At 41.2% G+C, this 17,578-nt stretch overlaps 1 protein-coding gene across 2 annotated transcripts in view; it reads left to right on the top strand.

Annotated features, from left to right (window-relative positions):
- The window catches only part of LOC146665552 (scavenger receptor cysteine-rich type 1 protein M160-like), a 55,751-nt gene that overhangs the window by 6,473 nt on the left and 31,700 nt on the right, over positions 1–17,578 (top strand). For both annotated transcript variants that reach the window (XM_085413280.1, XM_085413281.1), the window contains exons 2-12: positions 658–943; positions 2,864–2,896; positions 3,011–3,304; positions 3,919–4,224; positions 4,302–4,589; positions 6,533–6,838; positions 6,917–7,186; positions 8,967–9,272; positions 9,351–9,635; positions 14,209–14,514; positions 14,592–14,876. In XM_085413280.1, coding sequence (XP_085269406.1) covers positions 835–943; positions 2,864–2,896; positions 3,011–3,304; positions 3,919–4,224; positions 4,302–4,589; positions 6,533–6,838; positions 6,917–7,186; positions 8,967–9,272; positions 9,351–9,635; positions 14,209–14,514; positions 14,592–14,876 — 2,788 coding nt within the window. In that variant the 5' untranslated portion in view covers positions 658–834. The remainder of the gene's footprint in view (positions 1–657; positions 944–2,863; positions 2,897–3,010; positions 3,305–3,918; positions 4,225–4,301; positions 4,590–6,532; positions 6,839–6,916; positions 7,187–8,966; positions 9,273–9,350; positions 9,636–14,208; positions 14,515–14,591; positions 14,877–17,578) is intronic.

Here is a 17,578-nt window from a genome sequence, read left to right as displayed (position 1 = left end):
CAGAAACATCCGTGCCGAATACGGCCTGGAAGTCCCAAGGTCAAAATGGGAGACGCCCCTTAGGGTGGTGGAGAATGACCGAGCTAAGATCCTGTGGGACTTCCAGATACAGACGGACAAAATGGTGGTGGCTAATCAACCAGACATAGTGGTGGTAGGCGAAAAGAACCAGACGGCCATAGTGATCCATGTAGCGGTCCTGAATGACAGCAACATCAGGAAGAAGGAACACGAGAAGCTTGAGAAATACCAAGGGCTCAGAGAAGATCTCGAGAAAATACTACTAAAACGGTTTGAGTCCGAGGGAGTAGATTGGTTAAATATTCCTCTCTAAATTCTACTTTGTTGTGAGTTTGTGTTTTAAGAAAAATTAATTGGAGTATTGGCTGCAGTGACTCCCAAACTAGGCGGGTGGCTCCAGCAGATCCCAGAAACAACTTTGGAGCTCTCTGTCTTTGGAGCAGAGTTAGGATTTTACATGAACATTGATCTTCAGATGTGAACTTACAAAGCAACATTTCTCTTTTTTGATGCATAGTACTGTTTTCAATAGTTAGGCAGGCTCATTTAACAATAATCAACACATCATTGTATTCCCTCGTGACCATGTCATGGATCAACAGTAACACCTCTTTTTTCCTGTGGTTTTCCTCACAGATTGATGATGTGTCTCAGAGTTCAGCAGCTCAGCTTTACTGAAATGTTATGAAACTTAAAGAGAAAGTAAATCGAGGCAGAAGCTGATCATCGATCAGAGCTAACTGTCTGTGATTCTGCACTCAGTTCAAGTGGAGACAACAAGCTGAGTAAAAGTGCAACAGGTAAACACTGAGGATGGCACAGGTGACGATCAGAACAAAGAGCAGACAGGGAGACTTCTACCTGGACATGGATCACCTGCTGATGCTGATGCTGCAGCTGCTGCTGCTGCTGCGGAGCTCAGGTAGGACTCTGACACACACATGAAAAGTAAAAAGGTTCAGATCCTTCAGAAAATTTAGGACAGATTTTATTCTTTTCACAGTTATGTATCCTGATATTCCTGCAGTGTCACATGGGTTCAAATTCAGTGATGATAATTCAGACTCACTTTGCTTTTACTCATGACAAATGTAGGAGTGACGCAGGCTGTAATCCAGTTTTAAAGGAAACTGTTAAATACCCCCAATTATTTCATCTTTGGGCTGAAGGAAGAACAACACTCTGTGTTTAACGCTCAATCAACAATCACTTTAATCAATAAAATTCTCTTTATTCCATACAACACTTTGAGCATTACAAACGTCCGGACGGGAGATGTGCACAGGAAAATCTCAAAATGTCTGAGTTACCCACACTCTTATAGCTTCTCCCCCCTTCATACTAAGCATTCACATTTTTTCTCTCTCAGTGAGCCTAAGTTATGATCTTGGCTTCCTGTGCAGTATGTTTCAGACAAATAAGACCATGATTCTCTGAAAACAAAATTTCTTATAAATCAGCAGTATAATGCATCATAAAACAGTGTAATATCCCATTCCTGTTTTTTGTCAGAATAAACAATCAATTACAATCAAACAATCAATCAATTTGCTGGTCCCTCTCTAGTCTAAACAACGTTTCAGTAACTTTCCACCAGAAGATGGTCCCCTGTTATCTACTTTCTCCCAGGCAAGCATGAGCAAGAGTCTACAGCTCTCTACCCACCAAGGACACATAGTCTAACGCCTTTATTTTCAGGGCCGTGTCCACTTAATACTACATTACATGGTTATATGGCATTTTAGTTAATATAAAGCATAGAATTGAGGCACTTCAAATAATTCCATTCTGACAAAACTAATCTCATCTCTCTCTAAAGCCCACACTGAACAACCAGCTGAACACACCTAAAGGCTGTTTCCACCAGCTGGAATGAACTTTAGCCCACTGCAAAAAAAACTTATAGACTGCTCTGTAATGACTGCATCAGCTGCTTGTGAACAGAACAAAATCAAACAGAACAAACATTTGCTGTTATACTATTAGGAACATGTTCCTGAAAATGCTTGTCTTCTGAACTCTTTCATTTCACAGACTTTTAGTTTTTCTGACCAATCAAATTATTTTTAGACAATCTTGTCCTGGTTTGGTATCAAATATGTTCCTTCACACAAATGAAGAGAATAAAAGTTGGTTTTGAAACAGGTTTTAGAAATGTTTAATTTTGGGGAGGTCATGACAGTTTAGGAGCAGCAACAGCAAAGGCCTGATTTCCTTTGTGGATCCTGGGACAGCTAGGAGCATTTGGTCCACAGACCTCGATGATCTTGAAAGAGTGTACAAAATCAACTGGTCAGAAAGGTACAACACACAAACTTCAAAGGAGGAGCAGTTTACAATGTTTTGTCTTGAAGCCACAAAAGAGACTGGTTTAACCCTCCTGCATACTGTGATTGTGACATGGATGGAACATTTCTAGTCTAACTTTATTCCTCACCATCTGCCTTACTCCCAGAAGTGACAGAAACCACTGATCTGTCCATATGTGTGGATGGTTATATAAAATCTCAGGATATGAAAATCAAAGAACAGAAACATCTTTGACCTCATGTACTGAGACTGTCTGCATTACAGTTCATATATTAGTTGTAGCAAATCATCATTAAAACGAACCATGAATTCTAAGTTGTCATTTCAAATTTTGAGTTAGATTTATATATAGACATATATATAGATTTGTATCAGTTAGATATAACTGAATGAATTTTAGTATATCTATTAACTTTTTTCAACATCTGTAGTCCCAGAAATTTACTAAAATGTAACTCTCTACTGTCCTCATCTCACCTCCAATCAAATTCCATCTTCACACTTACAGTTTTTACTCTTTTTTTCTCTTCAGGAGTCCAGGTTGGGGCAAAACACAGTTCTACAGGTAAAAGGAGAAATCAGAGAGAAATTAAGGATCACACAACCAGAATCAGCACTAACATTAAATATTTCCAGAAGTAAATTCATTTTTTACTGACGACTCTCTCCTTTCTGTTAGAGCCTGGTGATGTCAGGCTGGTGGGAGGAGCCAGTCACTGTGCAGGAACACTGGAGGCAAAACATCTGGGAGAGTGGAGACCATTGTGTGCCTCTCATGATTCCTGGACACTGAAAGAAGCAGCTGTTTTCTGTGAATACCTGGACTGTGGCTCTGCTGTTCATGTAGAAGAAAGACATTCCTCATATAAATCTGCGTGGTCTATCAGTTCTGATTGTGTTCTGTCCAGATCTCCTCTGAGGGAATGTACAACATCAGATTACACTGACCAAATCCTGAAACTGACCTGTGCAGGTACAGTGGAGGCAAAGAGCCCCCCACTGTTGGGTGGTTGTGGCCGGCCAGGGCCTCTGGGGTCTTTTCCTGTCAGCCTCTGGCTCTTGGGTTCATTGTTGCAATGTCTCACCCTAATTTTGTAGTATGCTTCATGACAGAAACTCATATACAGCCACATTTCTCTTTCTCACTTTCTCTCTCTGTCACTCACTTGTACAGACAAACAAATAGCAACATTTTATCTTTATTTAGGTACTTTCCTTTGTCTTGTCTTTCAGCTGTTGTATATGGTTTTCCAGTGTTTTGTTACAGATGAAGACCCAACATGTTTTTTTTCCTGACTACTTAATGGAGTCAGCAGCACTCAGTTTACAGATTCCACAAGACAGGGGCAATACTACATATCAACAAAAGAGAATCCCAGTAGGCTACGGCTTTAATAACCGCTGAGGAGATGAAATATAAACATGATGCTAACATATCTCCTGTTATAAAGATGTGTTCTGTTGTTAATGATGAAGTCATGTTGAGTTGTGCTGAGGTTGAATCAGTGAATAGTTGTTTGCTGCCATCTTTTTCTTGTGTGTCTGCTGTCTCTGATCTCTCTGTTTGATCTTCTCTGATGTCTCCAGACTCTGTCAGGCTGCTGAATGGTTCCAGTCTGTGTTCAGGCAGACTGGAGGTGAAGTCTAACCAGAGCTGGTCCTCAGTGTGTGAAGCTGACTTTGACCAGCAGGATGCAGAGGTGGTCTGTAGGGAGCTCGGCTGTGGGCCTCCTTCAGTCCTCCAGGGGGCGCTGTATGGAGAAGTGGAGGCTCCAGTGTGGAGCAAAGTGCTCCACTGTGGAGGCCATGAGTCTGCTCTCCTGGACTGTAGAAGCTCAGGCTCAGCTAGAAACAGCTGCTCACCTGGCAAAGCTGTTGGACTCACCTGCTCAGGTAGAAGAGGAGCTGCAGCTTTTTGTGGTTCAAACTCACTTTATTATTTTACTGATGACTCTCTGCTTTCTGTTCAGAGAGTGATTTCAGGTTGGTGGGAGGAGCCAGTCGCTGTACAGGTATACTGGAAGCGCCAAATCTGAGAGAGTGGAGACCTGTGTATAGCTCTGACTGGAGCTTGAAAGAAACAGCTGTTGTGTGCATACATCTGGACTGTGGCTCAGCTTTTTCTGTTAAAAAGAGCCACAATTTCTCATGGAGATCTAGATGGAAGATTAGTTCTGATTGTCTTCAGCCAGGATCTCCTCTGAGGGATTGTGCAACATCGGCATACACTGATCAAATCCTGAATCTCACCTGCTCAGGTAATCATACTGATTAAGTTATCCATGACTTCATATATGACAGAGATGTACCAAACTGTGACAGATGGCAGCAACAATAGCAGCAGACCGTCTCCATCAATCACAACATGGCTGAGATGCGGAAACCCTCTAAACCAACCTCCAACCAGCCTGAAAGGACTCCTTCAGCCTAACAGCTTTCCAAGTTGCTGCTTTCAGCAGGTGTTTATAGAGAAGTACAAACACAAAGGCTGGAGGAAGTGAAATTAGTTAACAGGGCGCCAGGGGGAGTGTTTGCCCAGGGTGCCAAACAGGCTAGGACCGCCACTGCTTGCATATGCTCATTTGTGTCGTGTCTCGTTTCTGAGGCTATGTCACTAGAGTGGCATGTTTACATTTGCTAGCATATATCCAAATCCCACACTAATTTCATTACCAGATCATCTGTCGGTCTGAATATCTTCATCATCCCACTACATGTCTCTGTCCTCTCTTTTCCATCCTTTACCTTCAGAAAGGTTTACAGCAGTCTTCTGAACAAACCACCAACCTTTCTAAAAGGGCTCGTTATTCAGTATCCTTCTGCTGTGTTCCAAAAGCAGCTTCTTTACTTGGCATCATGATAGAAACTAACAAACTTGTTACACACAAAAAGATTCTAGGTCTGACCAACCATCTCAGCCGTGGGCAAAAAGATGACAATCAATGAAATTCTAAAATAAATTTTTAACACAATGATCAAAAAGAAGATACAGCCCAGTGTACCATTTGCATATAAAGTAAAAACACAGTCCAAGGCAAGAGCCAGCTATGCCACAAAGCTCTCCACACCTTGTTAACTTCAACAGGGTTAGCATTTGTCTTCTGAGACCCACCACCCTGTAAGTAGATAGCCAGTGATCACTCCGGCCTCTGCAACACAGCTGCCTTAAGGCTGTGGCATATAGTAGGACCTGGCCTGCACAGAGAGAGAAAATAACACGGTTCACTATATAATTCACAGCACACAACCCATCCATCCCAAACATATCGTGTCATCAGAGGTGTTTGTAGTTTGGGCTATAAGTAGACTACCATATCAGTGCAATCAATTATACCTGCCTCCAATTAGTCCAACCCCATTACAGCCATTGGCTCACCGCAAATGTGACGCACACAACCACTCCCAACCCAGTGCAACTTAACGCAATAATATGGAGATGAATTAAAACAGGAACATTAGTCTACCCAGTTATAAACTACTGTCCACATATTTGAATAGATCACTTAAACCAGGGCTTATCAGTATGATCAAAGTCACAAAGTAAAATCTCAATCTTTGGTTGTTAGATTCCCTGCCCTGTGGCCTTTCTGCAGCTCTCCCAGGAAAGCAAATACACCTAAACTCGGTCCTCTCTTTGGCCACTGAAAAAACACTGAAGACCATTAAAAGGTCCTGTGGATGTGGGATATAACAATAAAACTGTCTAAGAGAACAAGAAAACAGGAGAGACATTTGGAAATAAAAACCATCAAAAGAACACACTGATAGACTACACACTATTTCACACTACATAAACACTATATCATCACCAAGAGCAAATTAAAAAGAATAAAAAGTAATATGTTGACTAATTTTTCTTCCTGGCCATGTCCAGTCCCTGTGCCAGGTACCAAAGCTGACTTTTGAGTTGAATCAGCTGCACTCATTTTACTGGTTTCACTAAAGAAAGGGACAATAATACACACCCACAAAGAAGTTATTGCAGCTAGGGCTGCAATAACAGCTGTCAGATTATGAAATGTAAATGTGATGGTAACAAGTCTCCAGTGTGTACCAATGTAAAGATGTGTTCTGTTGTTAATGATGAAGTCATGTTGGAGTTGTGCTGAGTTTGAATCAGTGAATAGTTGTTTGCTGCCATCTTTTTCTTGTGTGTCTGCTGTCTCTGATCTCTCTGTTTGATCTTCTCTGATGTCTCCAGACTCTGTCAGGCTGCTGAATGGTTCCAGTCTGTGTTCAGGCAGACTGGAGGTGAAGTCTAACCAGAGCTGGTCCTCAGTGTGTGAAGCTGACTTTGACCAGCAGGATGCAGAGGTGGTCTGTAGGGAGCTCGGCTGTGGGCCTCCTTCGGTCCTCCAGGGGGCGCTCTATGGAGAAGTGGAGGCTCCAGTGTGGAGCAAAGAGTTCCAGTGTGGAGGCCATGAGTCTGCTCTCCTGGACTGTAGAAGCTCAGGCTCAGCTAGAAACAGCTGCTCACCTGGCAAAGCTGTTGGACTCACCTGCTCAGGTAGAAGAGGAGCTGCTGCTTTGATGTGGCTCAAACTCACTTTATTTGTTTATTGATGACTCTCTGCTTTCTGTTCAGAGTCTGATGATGTCAGGCTGGTAGGAGGACCCAGTCGCTGTGCAGGAACTCTTGAGGCAAAAAATCTGGGAGAGTGGAGACCAGGCTTTCTCTCGACCCTGAAAGAAGCAGCTCTTGTTTGCCAATATCTGGACTGTGGCTCAGCTGTTTCTATACAAACAGCACACTCCTCATTTAAATTTGTGTGGTCGATTCTTTCTGACTGTTTTCCGCTGAGGGATTGTACAACATCAGATTACATGAATAAAATCCTGAATCTCACCTGCTCAGGTAATCATATTGATGAAGTTATCAATGACTTCATATATGACAGAGATGTACCAAGCTGTGACAGATAGCAGCAAGAATAGCAGCAGACTCTCCATCAGTCACAACATGGGTTTCAGGAATCCTCTAAACCATCCTCCAACCAGCTTGAAAGGACTCCTTCAGCCTAACAGCCTTCCAAGGTGTTTATAAAGAAGTACAAAAATAAAGGCTGGAGGAATAAAAATAATCCTAGGTTTCTCTTCAACACTGTAGCCACACTAACAAAAAGTCAGAGCTCTGTTGAACCAACCATTTTTTAAACCTTAACTAGTAATGAATTCGCTCTCGCATTTGTTTGTTATCCTGCACTGTAAATAAACGCTCACTGATATCATCAGCCTTTGCTCGCATGGGGCAATCGTGGCTCAAGAGTTGGCAGTCTCGGTCGTTGTGTCCTTGGGCAAGACACTTCACAAGTTGCCTACTGGTGGTGGTCAGAGGGCCCGGTGGTGCCAGTGTCCGGCAGCCTCGCCTCTGTCAGTGCACCCCAGGGCAGCTGTGGCTACAATGTAGCTTGCCATCACCTGTGTGTGAATGTGTGTGTGAATGACTGTATGTAGTGTAAAGTGCTTTGGGGTGCATAGGAACTAAGTAAAGCGCTATACAAATACAGGCCATTTACCATTTTGGCTCCTCCTTCACTAACACCTCACGACCTGCTCCGTAAACCATGACAAATCATTTATGTACCACAGGCCTTCAAGCTGGCAGTTGTTAAACCGTTACTTTAAAAGTATGGCATTATTTTTGTGCCACTATTCTGAGCGCACATAAAATAAATTTGCAGGTGCACGTGTTACATTTTGAGGAGAAATTTATTTTGAGTGAAGAAAAGCTAAATTTGAGTGAAAAAAAAATCATTGCTACATGCAAAACATGTATTTTAGTGTTTGCTATTATCCATACACACTAGAGTTGGATGTCTTGAGACCAGTCTTGGTCTCGAGAACACTTTTACGTGGTCTTGGTCTCGTCTTGGTCTCGATGGACGTTGGTCTCGGTCTTGTCTTGGTCTCGCTCTCTCGGTCTTGCGTTCTCAAATCGACGTAGTGTTCGGGAGATTTGGAGTCAACAACCATGGTTGTTTCTTATGTTTCTTGCATTTGCACATTTTGCTTGTACCAAGGATAAAATAGAATGAGTCAGCTTTCTGTGGTTGATAAAAGTTGGAAGTTAGATTTCCTGCCCCGAGGCCTTTCTGCAGCTCCCCCGGGAACGCAAATACACCTCCACTCGGTCCTCTCTTTGGCCACTGAAAACACACTGAAGACCATTAAAAGATCCTGTGGATGTGGAATATAACAATAAAAAGGTCAAAGTGAACAAGAAGACAGAAGGGACATTTGAAAATAAAACCATCAAAAGAACACATAAAAGTCAATACACTATGATCACCAAGGACAAATGAAAAAGCTTAAATATAAAAAGCTTAAAATATAAAATATTTTCTCTCTGGCCATGTCCTGGTACCAGAGCTGACTGTTTAGTGAAGTCAGTTGCACTCATTTTACTGGTTCCACAAGAAAAGGGAAAAATAATCATCAATAATCACCCACAAAGGAAAATCCCAGTAGGCTAGGGCTGCAATAACAGATGTTGGATTACAAAGTGTAAATGTGATGCTAAAAGTCATATTGGAGTTGAGCTGAGGTTGAATCAGTGAATAGTTGTTTGCTGCCATCTTTTTCTTGTGTGTCTGCTGTCTCTGATCTCTCTGTTTGATCTTCTCTGATGTCTCCAGACTCTGTCAGGCTGCTGAATGGTTCCAGTCTGTGTTCAGGCAGACTGGAGGTGAAGTCTAACCAGAGCTGGTCCTCAGTGTGTGAAGCGGACTTTGACCAGCAGGATGCAGAGGTGGTCTGTAGGGAGCTTCGCTGTGGGCCTCCTTCAGTCCTCCAGGGGGCGCTGTATGGAGAAGTGGAGGCTCCAGTGTGGAGCAAAGAGTTCCAGTGTGGAGGCCATGAGTCTGCTCTCCTGGACTGTAGAAGCTCAGGCTCAGCTAGAAACAGCTGCTCACCTGGCAAAGCTGTTGGACTCACCTGCTCAGGTAGAAGAGGAGCTGCAGCTTTGATCTGGTTCAAACTCACTTTATTTTTTTAATGATGACTCTCTGCTTTCTGTTCAGAGCCTGATTTCAGGTTGGTGGGAGGAGCCAGTCGCTGTACAGGTACACTGGAGTTTAAACATCTGGGGGAGTGGAGACCAGTGTATGGCTTTTTCTGGACCCTGAAAGAAGCAGCTGTTTCCTGTGAACAACTGGACTGTGGCTCAGCTGTTTATATAGAAATGGTAGACTCCTCACGCACAACTGGGTGGTTGATCAGTTCTGATTGTGTTCTGTCCAGATCTCCTCTGAGGGACTGTGCAACATCGCATTACACTGACCAAATCCTGAAACTCACCTGCTCAGGTAATCATACTGAGTCATCCGTGACTTCATATTTGACAAAGATGTACCAAGCTGTGACAGATGGCAGCAAGAATAGCAGCCAACCAACCAGCCAGAAAGGACTCCTTCAGCCTAACAGCTTAATAATAATAATAATAATCATAAATTTTATTTATGAGCGCCTTTCAAGTCACCCAAGGACACTTTACAATAGGATAAAACACTTAGTAAAACAATGGCAGAATAAGAACAATAAAACAAAAGCAGTGGATTCATAGTGAATATGCAGATTTGAACAGATGAGTTTTGAGTTGGGATTTAAACTTTCCAAGTTGCTGCTTTCAGCAGGTGTTTATGGAGAAGTACAAACAAAAAGGCTGGAGGAAGTGAAACTGGTTATTGTTATTGTTATTGTAAAACAGAGAGCAAGACGGGAAGTGGGAAATGTTCCAGGAGAGGAGCTGGGCTGAGAGCAGGAACTAGAACAGAAGTCAGCACGGATCTATATGTTAATGAAGCACAATGAGCACACCTGTGCAGGTACATATCAGATATACATGCTCATTTAAGTTGTGTATAGTTTCTTAGGGTATATTCACTATAGTGGCATGTTTACATATGATAGCACCATCACGTTCTCATCCCAAAATGTAACATATGTGACAAATTGCTGGTATGTTACGCTTTTGGCCACCCAACCCATCTGTATGTGAGTTGTGTTTAGTTTCTGAGGTTATATCACTATAGTGGCATGTTTATGATTGCACATAATCAAATCTATACTAGTTTCATTAACAGATCATCTGTCTTTGCATTATAAATAGCATTTTGCTTCAAAAGTGTTGCATATGCGTATGATATGATCACACAAATGTAAACAAAGATTTACAAATGTGTACAATCATTTGTGTTGAACTTTTGAGGACTCACAAGTGCATGCTTTAATCCACACACAAATACAAAGCAAGCAGAGGTAGATTGGTCTTAAATAGAAGCCCCCGGTGCACCGTGTGACTAACTAACTAACTTTTCCCCACTCTGCGACACACCCACTGCGTCAAACCATGGGAACTGGTGATTCTTTCTGAGACATGTGAAGCTAAAGACACCAGAAACCACAGTCAATTGTCTCCCAGGGGCCAGAGCAGGCAACATTGAGCGAAATTAAAACTGCTGGCTATGGGTAAATGTAAATTCAGTAAAGTTCTTATTCACGTCGGCAGTAATGACACCCAGTTACGTCAATCAAACATCACTAAAATTGCCTTAAATTGCTGGCTGGCTGAGTGTCCAAAAACCAATGTGGGCTTTGTAAATAATTGGAAAACTTGCTGGAGAAAACCTGGTCTTCTTAGGAGAGCTGTCATCCATCCCACCTTGGGTGGAGCGGCTCTCATTTCTAGAAATCTGGCCAAATTTATTAAACCCCAAAAAACGTGACTATCCAGAGTTGGGACCAGGAAGCAGAGTTGCAGTCTTATACGCCTCTCTGCAGCTTCTCTCCTCCTGTTATCTCCAATCCCCTTAGAGACTGTGTCAGCTCCTAAACAAACAAAAAAAAAACCAAGCTAAAAATCAGCAAAAAAAAAACAAACCCAAAAAAACAACTTAAACAGAAAAAAATCCCAAAGACAGAAAAAAATAAAAGTCTCTGTTAGTACATGAAGTAACAATTGATCAACAAAATAGGTTTACTCTTCCTTACAGAAACCTGGTTGCAGCAGGATGCAAATGTTAGTTTAAATGAATTAACACCCCCAAGTCATACTAACTATCAGAATACTCGAAGCACAGGCCGAGGGGGCGGTGTGGCAGCAATCTTCCACACCAGCTTATTAATCAACCAAAGACCAAGACAGAGGTTTAATTCATTTGAAAGCCTGATGCTTACGTAAACCGGGGACATGTGTCCCTCTATCTTATATAAAGAGATCTATACTGCTGACCCCAAGTATAACATCTACAATATCTGAATCTAGGGCTTGTATCACAAATCTTAGACCTAGGCTCTTCCAGTTTAGAATTATCTCAGGCTTTCTCAGATTCATGCTCACTGATCTGCTAGGTTTGGGAAGGAGACTGGCAGTAGCAGTCTCTGTAAGAGTAAATAAGACCTCCAACCCACACAACACACAAGACCACAGATTTATGAAACAGAAAATTAGCTTTATGTAAATATTTTGTTAAGTTCCATTTGCCTTTTTATTAAAGCATGAATACCTTCAAGTGTAATAAATAACTCAAATATACCACAAAAATCATTTAAACCAGCGGTCCCCAACCTTCTTTGCGCCAAAGACCGGTTTAATGTCCGACAATATTTTCACGGAAAGGCCATTAAGGTGTCGCAGATAAATACAACAAAATTAAATAATACGACCAAGACAAAAACTATATTTTGTAAATATAATAATAAGTGTGAATTCACTGCGTAATTGTGTAACTTTATTAGCAGCGTCCTCCTGAAATGCGCCAACATCATTGAGAGTAACATCCACCTCTCTGCCCCTTAATGCTCTCTGGTAGCTATGGCAACGCATAAATATTTATTTCAAAACAAAACACAACTACAACACGGGAAAAGACAGAATTAACGATAAAACCCCTGAAAACCATAAATTTCACGTCCAATCCTCAGCTCTCGCGGCCCGGTACCAAACGACTCACGGACCACTATCAGTCCGTGGCCCGGAGGTTGGGGGCCGCTGATTTATACAACCACAATGCATGTAAAATAAGAAAAAAATGAAATATTTCAAAACCCCCAACAAAAACCTTTCTTTGGATACAAATGTCTAAAACTACACATAATGTCTCTTTCACTTACAACATCTTACCTTTGTGTCGACAAAACGTGCAATACACACAGATCAGGTTGTATTCCCAAGTGGGGTTTTGAGACTAATTTAACCATCGCACAGATCCACAAATGTGAGGTGAATTCAAGTTGCAGTATAAACATCTAACCTTCTACATTAAACATGAGAATGTTTATTTTTTCAAGTAAACTGGAAATTAAACTAGGAAACATGATTTACTGTCATGGTCCTATCTTTGTGTGTAGCTTAATTAATATTATTTGATTTATTGTTATATGTGGTTCAGTTTCCTTGTTTTTCCTAGTGTTGTCATTTGTATTTCTAGTTCTCTTAGTTATTTTGTGGTTTATTTATAATTTCTAGTCTTTAGCTTTTGCTACTGTGCCTCCCCTGTGTTCCACCTGTCATGTCTAGTCATCCAGTAAGTTGTGTTCTCATGTCTGTTCTTTCCCAGTCTGTGTCTGTGGCCCTTTCTCGTACTCGCGTTCTTGGTGAGTCCAGACTTGCCGAGAACGCGAGCACGGACTCGCGATTTGTACAGTTGGAGCACCAGCGTACCCGAGGATGTCACAGGTCTGGAGTTTTTACTACTGTCCCCTCTTAAATTAACTTTAATTAATATGTTATGAAGCTTAACTTTAATCTCAGCCAAACTGATTTACTTAGGAACAAATAAAGCACTGAAATAAACCAAATTTGGAAATATATGATATCTTGATAAATCGAGCAGATATTTGAAGTTTACACAGCTACATTCTCGCTTGAAAATAACTTAAAAGTTTATTTTGTGACCCAGAAAGAGTAATATTTAAAAGTTTTTAGCTGCGCTCCTCCATCATTGCTGCATTCTGGGATATTTAGCTGTACCAAGTACACACAAGTCACCACCAATGCATGCTCGATAAAACAGGCGGAAGGGGGAACACATCCGGGAATTTTTCACATTCTCGGCTTGATGCGTACTTTGAATTGGAACAGTACTTGGTCTCCAACTGATGACGTATCACGAGTGCATGAGAACACAAGTACGCATATTGAGTACCTGTGTCTTGGCTACAACTATAGCTTGCCTTCACCAGTGTATGAATGTGAGAGTGAATGAATAGTGGTATTGTAAAGCGCTTTGAGGGGTCCCGAAAAGCGCTATATAAATGCAATCCATTAGATCAGTTCCCGACCTCCCAGCCCATTGTTCCTTCAGTGGGCTGGTTTCAGTCATTATGCAAATGTACTGTTTATAAGATTGGGGAAACCTGCTGTCAGCTGAGACTGAAGAAGTCACTTGGATGAGTGAGAAAACGTTTCTCACTGAAAACGCTACGTCCAGATGAATTGAATCAACTTTTGGAGATTCCTAGTCTGTTCCTAGTTCTAGTTTCCAGGTTTCAGTTTCCAGTTTCGGGTTATGTTTTCTTGCATCTAATGTTTTAATTTTTTTTTGGTCACAACAAGTAAAAGCTGCCTCTTTGAGTTAAACTTTTCCTGAACTGAACCACAAAGCGATACATGAGAGAACAAAACAACCCTAACTAAGAGAACTAGAAATGCAAATGACTACAGTATGAAAAACAGGGAAACTGAACCATGAATAACACTAAACGAAAGAACATTAATTAACCAGTAGCACAAACACTGGGTCAGATGCTGTAGCTGTACAATGATTCTATTATATTCTAAATAGTAGTCTACATACATGACTTTGTATTAATGTGTTGAATAAACACAGAAGAACACAGGAGTGTGTGGAATGAACTGATCTTCTCTGATGTCTCCAGACTCTGTCAGGCTGCTGAATGGTTCCAGTCTGTGTTCAGGCAGACTGGAGGTGAAGTCTAACCAGAGCTGGTCCTCAGTGTGTGAAGCTGACTTTGACCAGCAGGATGCAGAGGTGGTCTGTAGGCAGCTCGGCTGTGGGCCTCCTTCGGTCCTCCAGGGGGCGCTCTATGAAGAAGTGGAGGCTTCAGTGTGGAGCAAAGAGTTCCAGTGTGGAGGCCATGAGTCTGCTCTCCTGGACTGTAGAAGCTCAGGCTCAGCTAGAAACAGCTGCTCACCTGGCAAAGCTGTTGGACTCACCTGCTCAGGTAGAAGAGGAGCTGCAGCTTTGATGTAGTTCAAACTTACTTTATTCTTTGACTGATGGCTCTTTGCTTTCCATTAGAGCCTGTCAGGTTGGTGGGAGGAGCCAGTCACTGTGCAGGAACACTGGAGCTGAAATATCTGGGAGAGTGGAGACCAGTATATGACCTTCTCTGGTCCCTTAAGAAGGCAGTTTTACTCTGTTACCATCTAGACTGTGGCTCAGCTGTTTCTGTCACACAGAAGAAGGAGTCTACATGGAGATCTAAATGGAGTATCAGTCCTTACTGTGTTCAGCCAGGATGTCTTCTGAGAGAATGTGCAATATCGGATTACAATCACTTCATCCTGAATATCACTTGCTCAGGTAATCGTATTGATGAAATCATCCACAACTTCATATTTGATAGAAATGTACCAAGCTGCAAAAGATAGCAGCAGACTGTTTCCATCAGTCACACTCTGGCAGAGCTTCAGAAATCCTCTGCTTTTTTATGTCTGTCCATCTTCATCAGCCACTACATCTCTCTCACAAATCTTTCAGGATCCTTCTACTACATTTCAACAGCAGCTTCTTTAATTGTCATTATGAGGGGAACTAACAAACTAATGTCTACATATTTGAACAGATCACCTGGGCTTGTTTTTTTTAGTATCATCAAAGTCACACAGCAGAGTCTAAGGCTACGTTCACACTGCGGGTCTTGATGCTCAATTCCGATTTTTTGATCAAATCCGATTTTTGTCTGCTTGTTCACACTACAAATAAAATGCGACAGCAAATGCGCTCTAGTGTGAACGCTCAAAGCGGCCCGCATGCACAAAAGAAGAGGTCACAAACAACGCGCTCTGTTTAGACCCAGACCCAACAGTACTGTTTGACTGATGGCCCTTAATATTGTGGCGTGTTGGGGGAACAGCTAGTTCTCTCCCATCATGCCTTGGGACATGTGCTGCTGTTTAGATGTTCTTGTTTTATTGTTTATGGTTACACTACTTTTAACTGTTATCTTGAATGTTGTGTTTGTACTGCGGTTCAAAGTCACTTACACAGCAAATCCAGCATGTCCAAATTAACACTGTCGGATTTGATTTCAACACTATTAAAGTGTCTATATGGGTCCACACCAGAGAGTGTTAATTTAACTATTTTTGGAGAGTTGGTACGTTAACTCTGATTTAGTGTTAAACACCAAATCTGTCTGGAGTTGATAATTTAACACTTGGTGTTAAGAGTTTATATATTAACTCTCAAAGAGTATTTTAGTTTAACTACGTAAGAGTTATCTTCTAATTCATTCTAAAAAGCGGGAATTTTACTGTTCTGAACTTCTAGAAATTTCTTTTGGAAATAAACATTTACTAAAAAGATGCAATGGTTTTTGAAAAACATTTATTCTGAACTGTGCACCACAATTTCAAAACATTTTCTGAAAGATGTAACAGTATACATGTTCTCACTTTCATTAGAATTTTGTTTATCAAAAGATCTGACATGGTAAATGCAAATAACAGCATTCTCATCACTTATTTCTTCAATACAATATGCATGTCCTTCATTCATCCCTTTGTGGAACTTCAACGCACTTCTGCTCTCCCCCATATTCCATCTTCACAAGCATATCCTGTGCGGAGATTGAATAAAAATTAGTTGACACTAATTAACGGCACAAATAATCCAGTAAACAATTGCAGCACAGTAAAAAAAAAAAAAAAAGGAATCCTCTTTGAGCCATTACTTGTGTAAAGTATTTTCCCAAAAGTCAAAGACACAGGCAACAGGTAATACTGAACTAAATGTAAAACCTCAACCTTTTTAATTTTTACCTAAACCGTGTGCACAAAACTCTGGAGGGATCTAAATGCTAACGTAGAACCCAGTCAGGACGTCTGCTACTGCTGTTTGCTCGTTGTTGTTTTTTTATGGGCGATCGTTTTCAGGCTTCAAGTAGCACCATTATACCAACATTTCACATTCTAGACATTGTTTTAGGTGTATTTGACCAAAAGTTTGACTGAAAATTCACATGCAAGCTTTTTTTCAAGGCTGTGGTATTTGCCCGCAAACAATACCTTTCAGCTAGCTAAAACAGAATATTATGCTATCAGCGAGCAACATGGCTAATGCCTTTCACACAGCTTTGTCTCAACTTCAAAGAGCCACAGAAGTAAAAGCTAATAACAATTGAAACAATCTTTGAAAAAATGACTTACCAAGCATGGCAAACAACTCAAATATGTAGAGCAAAATGTTCTGAAACGGCTTCACTTCAGCTTCGATTGGAGCCTATGGTGCTGGGGGCGGAGTCTGTGAATTTACTCTGTTGGTGTCATAGCCCCTCTAGGAGTTCAGAGTTAAGAGGTCAAGAGTTAATGTTTCCATTTTAACACCTCCAGATTTGACAGAGAAACACTCATTTTTAACACTCGATTTTAACTACTATCATTTTACACCTCAGAGTTACATTAAAAGAATGTGACTCTGCTTAGAGTAAAATTAACTCTACTTTTGCAAGGAGACTATTAACACCAAAAAATTTAACACTTTTGAATTTGCTGTGTACAGTTATTGTTTTATAGAATGACTGCAACCATAAGTGAGTTCTGTTATGCTGTTAATGACCCACGAAGCACAGTGTAGCATCAGCAAGTGTTGTAATAAAGAGCTCACCCTACCAGCTTGGGGTTGAATAACAAGCTCAATCTCTCTCTGTGAGCTTCCTTGTAAAGATTCCTCTGCATGCCACAATATAAAGACTTTGGACTTTACGTTTCCCAATTTTTGCTTTAAGTTATTTTGTTATTTACATAATGTACATAACCTAATAATTATCTTTATTGCTGTTTTAGAGGAGCGGTGCTTCAGAGGATAGTTGCAGATTTCTGTCAGAATCTGCAGTTGTCTTCTCAACAGTTTCACTAACATCTACACTTATTGACCAGGAAGTGTTCGCGATGTCTTCTCCGGAGCTGATAATTGGAGTCTGTTTTGTGTCAGTGACGTAAAAGACGATTTAATGCGACATGACTGTTCAAACAGCAGTCGTTTTCTAAAACATCAGATATGTA

This window comes from Rhamphochromis longiceps, linkage group LG7 (assembly GCF_057381845.1).
Source record: "Rhamphochromis longiceps isolate RC_006_pf linkage group LG7, R_longiceps_female_GT1.1, whole genome shotgun sequence".
NCBI classification, from domain to species: Eukaryota; Metazoa; Chordata; class Actinopteri; order Cichliformes; family Cichlidae; genus Rhamphochromis; species Rhamphochromis longiceps.
This window is presented reverse-complemented; position numbering and strand designations above follow the sequence as displayed.